This window comes from Zeus faber (genome assembly GCF_960531495.2).
Source record: "Zeus faber genome assembly, chromosome: 22".
NCBI classification, from domain to species: domain Eukaryota; kingdom Metazoa; phylum Chordata; class Actinopteri; order Zeiformes; family Zeidae; genus Zeus; species Zeus faber.
In genome coordinates this window covers 15,644,259-15,656,366 of record NC_137209.1, presented here as the reverse complement: position 1 = coordinate 15,656,366, position 12,108 = coordinate 15,644,259, and the positions used below count along the sequence as shown (strand labels likewise).

At 42.3% G+C, this 12,108-nt stretch overlaps 1 protein-coding gene across 2 annotated transcripts in view; it reads left to right on the top strand.

Annotated features, from left to right (window-relative positions):
• Positions 1-12,108, top strand: part of camk2d1 (calcium/calmodulin-dependent protein kinase (CaM kinase) II delta 1) — a 121,510-nt gene that overhangs the window by 38,724 nt on the left and 70,678 nt on the right. The window contains exons 5-6 of one of the 2 annotated variants that reach the window (XM_080023388.1): positions 4,320-4,385; positions 7,235-7,307. In XM_080023388.1, coding sequence (XP_079879514.1) covers positions 4,320-4,385; positions 7,235-7,307 — 139 coding nt within the window. Of the gene's footprint in view, positions 1-4,319; positions 4,386-5,993; positions 6,067-7,234; positions 7,308-12,108 lie in introns of both variants that reach the window. The other variant, XM_080023387.1, reaches the window with a different exon arrangement.

Genomic DNA, 12,108 nt, shown 5'->3' with positions numbered 1-12,108 from the left:
TCACACGTGAAGCGTCCCATCTTGTGGAAAGAAACATGGAATATTTGAGTGGCAGACCTGTGGCAGTGTGCGGAAACCCACTTCCCAGTGGAGTCATCCATGTTGTTTAAAGCCCTAAATGAGGATAAAGCTCTTCATCCCTAACTCGATAATGCCTAATTCTGTCATCATTATCATCATCATCCTCCTTCATATACATATTTCACAATTTGTTAATACGGCAATCAATATCCCTCTCCTCTGTTGTAAATGTCAGGATCTACCTCCCTGGCTCCCTCTCCAACACTCCCATAAATTTTTCCTCTTTTCTTACCACCCACATCTCTCTCTCCTTCTCTCCGGTGCAGCTGCTGCCCACTGTCTAATTTGGCAGCTGGAAGGGGAAATCGCTTCCATTTTTTAATTTGACTAAAGGCTTAAAAAGAAGAGGGGGGGGGGGCGCATTATCTAACACAGTGACTTCAAGCACCAAAAGAAAATGTCTATTATGTGTCCGTACTCGTACACACACGGGCTACAGCGTTTTTCTGACAAAGTTTGCATCAATTTCACATTTCTAGAATCACATTGTTCATATGTTTGTTTCCTCTTGAGCCTGAATAAGCCGAGCAGTTTTTTATTTTATTGTAGAGAGCAGTGGAGAGAAACAGGAAATAGGGGGGTAGAGAGAGGGAGTGACACGCAGCAAATGACCGCAGGCTGAATTTGAACCCAGGTCGCCGCAGGCGTTTTGCCAGGACTTCACTAAGTTTTTTTTTGTTTGTTTTTATTTGCTTTTTTTTTTTACTTGCATTAATGAATTCCCGTTTTAGTCAGATGAACATGGGTTGGGACAGATGATGTTCTACTGTAAAAAATGTGCACCAAAAATAATTCAAAACAATCCAAAAGCAAGAAAGCAAAAACTTGTCCTGAAAGACATGACAGCATATTTTTCCAGCATGTAATGGAGCCAGCATAGAGCTCTTGGCTTGTAAAATAACTTATTACATTATTGTGTGTGTGTCTGTCTGTGCGCACACATGTGGGAACTCCTCTTCAGTTCAAGTGTTAACAGCCCATTGCTCTCACTCCAAGACATATTGGTGACATGACATATTGCAGGGTTCTGTGACTTGTACTAACAGTGCGGTTGAACTGAAGGAATTATCTCATGGAAAGAAAAAGGGGGAAACTCCTTTTACAGCTGAGTCAACAGGGCTTCCACAGCGTACGATGACCGTGTCTGGTGATCGTTCCGCCCGGAACGAAAAAGGACACAGGAATTGGAGTCTTGTTTGACTACAGTAGACCCCCCCCCCCCCCCCCCGCCCCCCATTTATCTGAACCTCCACTTATCCGAACCAAACATTGCTTCCTTTAACTTTCCCACCAGCTATGTCAGTCCATCATCACTGACAGCGACGTAATAAAGAACATGTGAGAACTCTATTTTCAAATGCCTGTTGGTAACTTTATAGCTCATAATTTAAAGGCCACACTTAAAGAGCAATTTGCAGCTTGACATAACAATGAATTGATATGTTGGGAAATTATGTACTAATTAGATTTAAGAATTATTTAAATTTTTTTTTACTTAGAATAACAGCTGGACTAATTTTTGTGGCGTGGCCACACCCACAGGAATATTGGACATTGCCTGTCAATTTGAATGTGACGTAACAGGTCAGGACCGAGAGAGAAGAGATTGAGAGACGCTCAGAGTGTGTTTTTGTTTTAGACTTATTTCCTAGTTCCCTACTTGTATGAAATGAAAAATGTAAACATCCGCTCTGACCTCCCGACTGACTACCACCCTGCTACTGCGCTGTGGCAGAGAGATGACAACTCCCCCCTGTGACATCACCGGAAAAGATTGAGAACTTAAAACACCTACATTTTCCTGTACTTTTGCCCTTTCTGCCTGTAAAGACTATATTTGTTCCAGCATTTGGTGGCACAGCGGCTCAGTGGTTAGCAGTGCTGCCTCACAGCAAGAATATTCTGAGTACAAACCCAACTGAGGCCTTTCTGTGTGTCTGTTCTATCCCTTTTCTATCCCTTTTTATTCTGAGGGCCTGTTCAGAGCTGGTGCCTAATCTGGAACCAGTTCTTAGCGTTTCAACAGCAAAACAACTGGCTGTAGAACCGGAAAACTGCTTCCAGAGTGACACCACTTGCTTGCTGGACTTGAACCAAGAACCACTTTTTTTTTATTTTTTTACTACTTTAGCAGTGCAGAATTCATGGATGTCAAATCTCGTCCATTGAGCTCTCAAGTGGACATATTGTAAGATATATCATATTTTATTGAATCGGAGCACACTTTTTATTTAAGTTCCTAGAAGAAGCTGTGAGCCCGCGGGCTTGAATGCCGGCAGTCTGCGGAGCCCGGAGCTCCGGCAGCAAGTCCTCGCAGCTCACTGGAGCAGCTCGCTCGCTGCCAGAGCAAGGGAGCGACGGGCTCCATGGACCACTAATTCTTCACTACTCCACTAATTACCGCAGGAAATCCAAACTGAGCATTGGCTACAGTAAGTTGCCAGTTGGAAGCTGTGCAGCTACCCGTTACTAGTCTCTTACGTTATTTACGTGCGGGTGTAGCCAAACTTACGATATGGCATATAAAGACTGTCTGACTGGACTGAAAAATTCACCAATCGGCCACAACATTAAAACCACCTGCCTAATATTGTGTAGGTCCCGCCAAAACAACCCTGACCCATCGAGGCATGGACTCCACAAGACCTCTGAAGGTGTCCTGTGGTATCTGACACCAAGACATTAGCAGCAGATACTTTAAGTCCTGTAAGTTGACAGGTGGGGCCCCCATGGATCGGGCTTATTGTTCCAACACATCCCACAGATGCTCGAATGGATTGGTGTCTGGGGAATTGAGGCCAAGTCAGCACCTTGAATTCTTTACCAAGAATGTCATGTTCCTCAAATCATTCCAATTCACTCCATCATCATCATTCCCGAACAATTTTTGCAGTTTTGCAGGGTGCATTATCCTGCTGAAAGAGGTCATTGCCATCAGGAAATACAGTTGCCTGAAAGGGGTGTACTTGGTGTGCATCAATGTTTAGGTAGGTGGTACGTTTCAAAAGTACCATCCACATGAATGCCAGGAACCAAGGTTTCCCAGCAGAATATTGCCCAGAGCATCACACTGCCTCTGCAGGCTTGCCTTCTTCCCATAGTGCATCGTGGTGCCATCTCTTCCCCAGGTAAACAAAACACACGCACCCAGCCATTCATATGATGTAACAAAAACCATGATTCATCAGACCAGGCTACCTTCATGGTCCAGTTCTGACGCTCATCTGCCCATTGTAGGCGCTTTCGGCGGTGGACGTGTCAGCATGGGAACTCTGCGGCAATGCAGCCCCATACGCAGCAAGCTGTGATGCACTGTGTTCCGACACCTTTCTATCATAACCAGTATTAACTTTTCCAGCAATTAGTGCTACAGTAGCTCTTCTGTGGGATCGGACCAGATGGGCTAGCCCTCGCTCCCCACGCGTATCAATGAGCCTTGGGGCCCCATGACCCTGTCGCTAGTTCACCGGTTGTCCTTCCTTGTCTTCCTTCCTAGTCAATGTCTGTTAACTGAGAGAACTGTGGCTGATCATCTGGTTTCCACAGGCAATTTTATAATTAATTATTTATATTTAATTATATTTTTACCGTATATAAGTAATAACCTGCAGCTTATTCCAACCGTGCCACGCGAGACCACCAAATCCTCTATCGGCTACAAGCACCACAATCGCCTACATGCAATTAATAAAAAGAAAAAATAACTTTTTTTTAAATAGTTTTTATTTAAGCCATTGAACTTAATTTTGGTGTGATATTCCGGAGAACACGACATCTACTGCTGCAGGTGTAGCAGACATGCGCAGGCTAGTCGGCTTGGCGCTTTCTCTACATAACTTATTGTCTGCCGTCTACTTGTATACATTTGTACGTAATGCGTGTATAATAATACATTTGTGGATGCAATGGTAATAAAAACATGGTAATAATATGTTAATGGTAATAATAATAATAAAGTGCAATTATTGCTTCCATCATGCATCATGCACTGCTATAGAATGATTTATTACTTGTGGTAAGTGAATAATACATAGGTTAAGGAACTTAAAAATAAATTGCATACTGAATTGCAATCGCAATATTGGTCTAAAAAAATCGCAATTTGATTATTTTCCCAAATTGTTCCCTACTTGGGGTTCACAAAAACAACATTCTACAGGAGTTTAATACCGTCTTCCCATCATCACTTTACTTCCATTTGATTCCATTCTCTTTCTCCTCTCTTTCCTCACTTTCAGAGTCACTGGCGGCGAGTTGTTCGAAGACATCGTTGCCAGGGAGTACTATAGTGAAGCGGACGCCAGGTCAGTGTTAGCGTCCATTTGGATGACATCAATCATTTGATTAATTTACTTGATAGATATTACAGATTGACTGATTACTTGATGATGGATACACACCACAAAATGAATCAACTATCATATTAATAGAGCACACTATATATTTGCAGTATTTATGGTACACATGTCTAGACACACACTTGTTTAAACACATGCAAATACACACAGTTAAAAAATTGGCCATGAATGTACCTGACAGTGTTCACCTCTACCTCCAGTTGACCTGCTTTTCCCCCCTCAATTTTCTCCAAAAAAAAATGGGGATGCCGACCTCAGTCACCAAAAGGCATCAAACATACAACACACCAGAAATGTCTTAACTTTTGGTGTTAATTTCAGTTATATGTCAACATGTACAATTTGATTGTGACCATGGAATCGATGTATTTCAGCAGGGAATGCAATAGAAATCACAAGTTAAAAATACTAGAGGTGGCCTTTAAATCCCCTCCCAATTACCCTCCATGATCATTCATGGTTTGTTTCTTCTCCTCCTGCACCATTGAATAGAAAACAGGAAATACCCAAAACAGAATCCACCCACTTTGAATCTCACGTATAGTCAATATTTTAGAAAAGTTACTACATTTTTCAAAACAAATCTACGGGACTGGGCATCATGAAATAGTCATGTAATGCACAATTTCAGCCCAAATCTCAAGTTTTCTATTCGTTTTCTGAATGTTTCGGGTCATATTGCGAGATTTGGATTCATTTTTTAATCAAGGTACCAGATATTTTTATTGGGGAAATTTTTTTAAAATTTGGGAGATATATATATATATATATATATACATATATATATATATATATATATATAATAAAATGATAATGATAAAAAATAAGTGTGTGTGTGTGTGTGTTTCTGTCTTTATAAAATGCCTACAACGTGCCTGTTTGTTTACATGGACAAGAGTAGCTTGACATTACCTGCTTTTGTTTAATTAGGGAAAAAAAAACCTCATATTCCACTTTCATTGAATTTAAATATTCGATGCAAAACTTGCTAAATCCCACAGAGAAAATAAACACAATCATCTGGTCGATGCCAATGCGTTATTAAGACAGATGCTCCCCTCCATCCCTCCCTATCTCCTACTGTCCTATTCAAACCTGAAGGTCTTCCCCACCCGGAAAGATTTATCAGTGTATACCGTATATATTTATTTTTTATATACAAATATTAATTATATTTCGGAATTTGTATTATGTTAAATTTTTTACACGTTTTTTGTATTGCTATGTCATACATTTTCTACCAAAAATTTTCTGGAGCACTTTGAAAAGTATAAACCACAAAATTTGTATCCAAGTCAGTATTGTTTCCCTGTTTTAAGCATCAAAACAAGACTGTTAGCATGGATTCTGTTTTTCGGTGAATCATTTTATTGTGAACATGCAACCTTGTTTTTGCGTTGCTCGTGACTTCCCTTTTTGTGTTCGATATCTTTAGGTTGTTTTTTTTTTTTTTGTTTTTTTTTTTGTTTTGACATTTACCCATTTCCCTTCTTCCTCTCTTTTTTGATGTTTTTATTTTTCTGCTTCTGGCCTGGCCTCTTTCTCTTCATCCAGCCAATGCATACAGCAGATTCTAGAAAGTGTAAATCATTGCCACATTCACGGCATAGTCCACAGGGATCTGAAGGTTAGTAAAAACTGTTAACAGCAGTTAACAAAAGAAACAGGCCTGCCCTTTCCCAGCGATCCCTTCCAATCCCCTCCTCCATCACCTGAACCGGAAACCCGAATTTCAACCAAAGCCCCTGAAGGGCAGGGCTTCTGACCCTATATATATATATATATATATATATATATATATATATATATATATATATATATATATTAAAAAAAATATATATAGTAAACAATAGCTTCACTCTAGGGCTGGGCGATATATCGTGATATATCGCTCGGATTGATGGGACTTTTGTAAAATATTAAAATAGATAAATGTTGTTTTTAAGGCTGCTTTACATTGAAGTGATGCAATTTTTGGAACTTCAATGCCTGTGCCAGTTGGGTTATAACATCCATTTAACATATGATGATGATGTCAAATGGTCATCCGCAAAATATTATCATCCCCTATCCTGATAGAGGTGTTCGCCCAGCCCTTCTTCACTCTGATTGCCCATTTTCGCCTTAGCCTCTCCAGGTCAGAGGCAGGGGTGAGGGGCAGATGGAGGAGGAGGAGACTGGAGAGGACACGTGCTGCGCCTCTTCCCAACGCACACGCCCACACAGGCACACACACACACACACACACCGCCTCCCACCTCACGTGTATGCAGAAAGTTCACAGAAGTGCATGAGGCGCCTGTTTTCAAGCAGGCGGGGAGGGGTGGAGAGGGGACGGGTAAGATGGGGCAACTTAATCTGTCCTTCCTCAAACACCGAGAGGACCTGCCCTCTTTCGGGCAGGTTCTCTCGGTCAGCCTGGAGCGAGCATCACTTCAGGTCTTTGGGGGATTTGGGAGTTGTTTGGGGTGGAGGGTGGAGCAGCAGCACAGTGCAGGCCAGGCCGGAAGTGTTTCAAGACGGGAACTTTCACGTCGAGCAGTCCGTTCTTTCAACCCTGCCGGTATCTGCACTTCCGCTGCTCCCCTCCCATCCCGTCCCCCGTCACCCTCCCAAACCGCTCCACACTTCACACCTCCGTAAGCTGCGGGTTGCTGGCGGCTGTCCTGCGGCTGCGGGTACCCTCACAAAACTAACTCACGCCTCACTTCGCCTCACCTCAACTCCACCCCCCCCCCCACCCATCCTCCTCCTCTTCCTCCTCCTCCACCCTTCCACCCGGTGTTGGCATGCAGTCATTGCATTCAGCAGATCCTGGAAGCCGTGCTCCATTGCCACCAGATGGGCGTGGTCCACCGCGACCTCAAGGTGAGTGACGCACGCACGGGGGAGGGGGGCAGGGGCTCGAGTTTGGGAGTCTGAGAAGGGAAGAAGACAAGCACGCAAACAACCCCACCCTCACTCCCACCCCGAGTCTCTCCCATTCCACTCTTTATGTTCTAAGTCCAACCCAATGTTGTCACTTCCTTCTGCTAACTTGTCTTTGACTAAAGCTGGGTATCATAACAATTATATATTTTTTACGAAATATATACAGTATATTATCATATTTGTTCCTCGGCCCTGGCAACAGCCGTGGCCTGGGGAATTATGTTTTCGCGTTGTCCTTCCGTCTGTACGTGTGTCCATCCGTTCCATTCTCGTGAACGCAATATTTCAGGAACGCCTGGAGGGAATTTCATTACATATTGCACAAACGTCCGCGTGGACTCAGAGGTGACTGTCGTTGCACCACGTTGTAATAAAAATAAATAATCGTCTCTAAGTAAAGACAGCATGTTTCTCACTGGAATCATACTCGACAACATAGTAATAACTTACATTTCGCAAAAAAATGCACTTAATACCTTTTATTAAATTCCAAAAATTTTTGTTGTTGTAATATTTGAACTTTTTTTCAGCCATTAAGTAGAGGTACATTTTACATGCTGCATATATACACTCTTTAGGTGTGTATCTTTATTTTGGCTGGATGGTTTTGAGCATTGAAACATTCTGTCGCATTTAGAACCAAAGTTTGCACCCTCAGGGGCGAATTCGCAAAAGGATTGCGCGGCTTTTGCTGCCACTTAACCTCTGCAAATTAGCAGAGAATCAAGTGTCTAACTCACAAAGCACCCGCAAATGGTGAAATGCACCGCTAACTACGCTGCCACACAATTAGAGCCTCAGTGCTCTGTTGCTATTTAAATGAGGTATTATGCAAACATTTGGCATAAAATTGGCTCCTTTCTATGCAAGTCAGACTCGCTGCAAATAACGTCCAATTCAAAAACACCAGGGCTAAAAGCCACAGAGTCTAGCCATAGAGTGAAATTCCCTCTAGCCATAGAGTGAAATTACTACCATCTGCAGAGAGGTGCCTGCAGACACCTGTCATTTCCATTATTTTCAAATCCCCTCGTCAGGATTTGGCATAGCACCGCCACAGCCCCTCCAAGGATTCCCTTACAATTTAACATATTCATTAAACACTTTAAATCTAAATTACTACTGTCCGACATTTATTTCAAGATTTATATTATTTAAGACTAATCATTTGTGAAACAGGCAAGTGTAGAGCAGTGGCGTAAATGTGTAAAGACTCTCCAATGGAGACCCTCCCCCCACTGACGCACGGCTGCACAGATTATTTACTTTGCCACATGGATAATTGCAATCCGATGCAAAACAAGGGCAAATTACACTCGGCAGAAACACTTTATGGCCGTGTTTGCGCTTGCATATCTGTGGTGTTGGGGTGGTGTCGTTTAAGCAGCTACACCTGTCTTGGGTAATTGGGCCCAGAACAAAATCAGGGTGGCTGTGCGTCTGTTGCTCGTTAGAGTAATCAACTCGCAACAGGTAAAACCCCCATCCCCACACACAGGAGAGGAGCACTCGGCATGGGTGGGGATGGGGGTTTTACCTGTTGCTCGGTGATTACTCTAACGAGCAACAGGCACCCAGCCAAGCTGATCCTAGGCCCAATTACCTAAACCCAAGACAGGTGTGGCTGCTTAAACCACACCACCCCCACACCACAACATCATTAGTGCAATATCTTTTGTCAATTGGACGCTAAGATGGCGCAGATAGCAGGCGCAATTGATGGTTCTATTAGCGACCGCAATCCATCCTTTGTGAATTCACCCCTCAGTATTTATTTTGCTCTTTAGTTTCTAGACAGAGGAAAAACACTTTTTTTGTAGAGGTACAGAAAATCTGTTGTCATTTTCGTTAAAAGGGCTTAACAGAAGATTAGGCAGGGTTCTTTTTTATATTTAAAAGCAGTACGTGGCGTTTCCTTCAGTAACTTTGTTTTGGAAATACTGTTGAAGTCGAAGTGAAAATGTTTTGATGATACTCAGACCAACCTTTGACTTACCATCTGGAAACCAAGAGCTGGATATATATGGATATTGAAAAAGAACAAATTCAGGGTACATCCATGTTCCAGACACTTTTCCTACATTTTATCTTCTCTTTCTTTGCCCCCTTTAACACTCAGGTTGTTTTACGTGTTAATGGGAGGCCTTCCATTTATGCTACAGCAAATAAATAAATACATAGATAAATAAATAAATAAATACTGGGAAAGAAGAAAAAAAAACCTTTACCAACTATAAAACCATTTAAGGCCTGTTTAAACGCCCTGAAATGCAGATCATCATTTTAATGCTGTTACACAGCAACAATTGACATCTTGAGAAGCCAAAATTTTGAGAAAAGAAACCCTACATCTCTTTCCAGACTGTGTGCGAATAAGTTGATTCAGCTTTGAGAGTTTTGCAGTCTTCTGTGATGTAACTGAACTGTAATTTAAAGGATTTCTTTGAGTGGAATAAGGAACTGTTGAAGAGAACAAATCTACATTTACCCTTACACTGCTAGACAACGTGTGGCCTTTATTTGTTTACCTCTCTATTGCTCTGATTTGCCAGTCAAATGAGCCAGGTATGTTCCGACCTTAAGTTTGCCTTCGTACATCACAAGATCACCCGCTGCCATCACCCATTGGTCATCCCCAGGCAGATGCCAGGGAACTGAATAAACAATTGAACAACCCTGAATTGGCTGCAGAGAAGTGGCACTGAATCAAAATTGTGTCACTCTTGTTGTGTTAAGGTTACCGTATTTTCCGCACTATAGGGCGCAATGGATTATAAGGCGCACTGTCAATGAATGGTCTATTTTCAATCTTTTTTCATATGTAAAGCGCACCGGACTATAAGGCGCATTAAGCGAAACAAAACAGTCAGATAAGCCAGTCAGCCACACTTTATTAAACGTCTTCACAATAACTCTCGGCATTGTTCAAACGTTAATGAGCGTATTCACAATAACTCCCAACCTTGTTCAGTTGTAACACGTAAAAAAACCAGTCTGATACCGCTAAATCAAACGTTAGCGTATTCACAATAACTCTCAAAATTGTTCACTTATAACATGTACAATACACTCACTTTTTCAGTTCATTCCTCGTCCACATATCCCTCAAATTCTTCATCTTCAGTGTCCGAGTTTAACAGTTGGGCGATTACGGCATCCAGCATGCCCGGATCCCTCTCGTCAGTATCCGAGTCAGTGTCGTTGCGTCATGTGCTCTGGCCGGATCTTCTTTTCAGTGACCTTGTTTTTGCAGTATGCGCGGAAAGTGGCCAGCTTTTCTTCATAATCTTTTGGCAGTTGCTGCGAGACGGTAGTTTGTGTGCAGATGGAGAAATTACGTCTTTTCATAAAACTAAAGCACCAAGAAGGAACGCCTCGAAAGTCATTGATATTCATGTCCCGTGCTAACGCTGTTGCCTTCAGTCGAATAGAGACTGTAGAGACGCTTCTACCTGCTGCTCTCTGTTCAATAACCCACTGTTCAATTTAGTTCAATTTTGTCCTCTAACTGTGGCCATCTCGATTTGTTCCCTCGGAAACTCTGTGTGGTCTTGTTTAATTGGCGCAGGTGATCTTCTTGCTTTCTCCACTTCCGTACCATTGATTCATAATGTTGAATTCTCTCGCAGCTGCTCTATTCCCATGTTCTACTGCGTGACTGATAGCCTCGAGTTTGAAGTCCGCATCGTAAGCGTGTCTCTTGACATGTGCCATTTTGAGATCCTTATACACACACACTGTAATATTATGGTGAAGCACAGTATGTATTACTCCGCGACGCTCCTGACTACGGTAGCCGTAAATCTGCAAGCGGTGCGGCTTTGTAGATTACCAAAGTCGTACTAAAACATGTTGACAGAGTGCCGTGTACCACACAAAATCGCTTCGAGGTCAGTCAGCACAACCAGAAATAATCCATTTATAAGGCGCTCCAGATTATAAGGCGCACTGTCATTTTTTGAGAAATTTAAAGGCTTTTAAGTGCGCCTTATAGTCCGGAAAATACAGTAATTCCATTCTTTAGTTTATGGAGGGTCTTTTTTTTTGATGTTGGTTGTTACAGATTTTGCTGTTATATGTTGTATATACTGTATATTTTGTTATGGACAGTCTAGTCTAGATTTATTATCTGCCAACTCACAGTCTTGGGTTGCTTTATTGTACATCAGGGTTATGTAGGGGCAAGACACTTTCAAATAGCTTTCTCTTTTCTGAGTGCCAGTGAGAGGAGTCTGGTGCACGTATAAATGTTGATTTTATTTGAATCAACTTCTTTCTTCAATACGTTTCTTTTTCTCTATCTCTCTCCTCCTAATCCTAAACTAATAGCGTCCTTGTGTACTAACATATCCCGTTTATGCTTGGGAATCAATCTAGGGCTGGTTTAGGCTTGGGTCGATATTTGCTACCAAAAGCAATATTTTCACATTATCAAAATATCGCCCCCTCCCCCCGTCCGTCCATGGGACCACGGGGAGCAACAGATGGAGCTCATTCATTTGCGTACATAGAAAGGATGCACAGTATGTTGACGTATGCGCGCAGCAATGAGGAAGCAGTTGCAGGATTTGGACGTGGTGGTGCGCATGGTGATTAAATTGCAGCTCAGACGGCACCAACGACGGTATGGAAGGAAACCGTGTGTTATGGGGACACTTTCTCAGTGTCTCTCTCCCCGATCACCCCCCTCCATGCTTTATGTGCAGAAAATAATCTTAACAAAACTACGAGTTGTGCG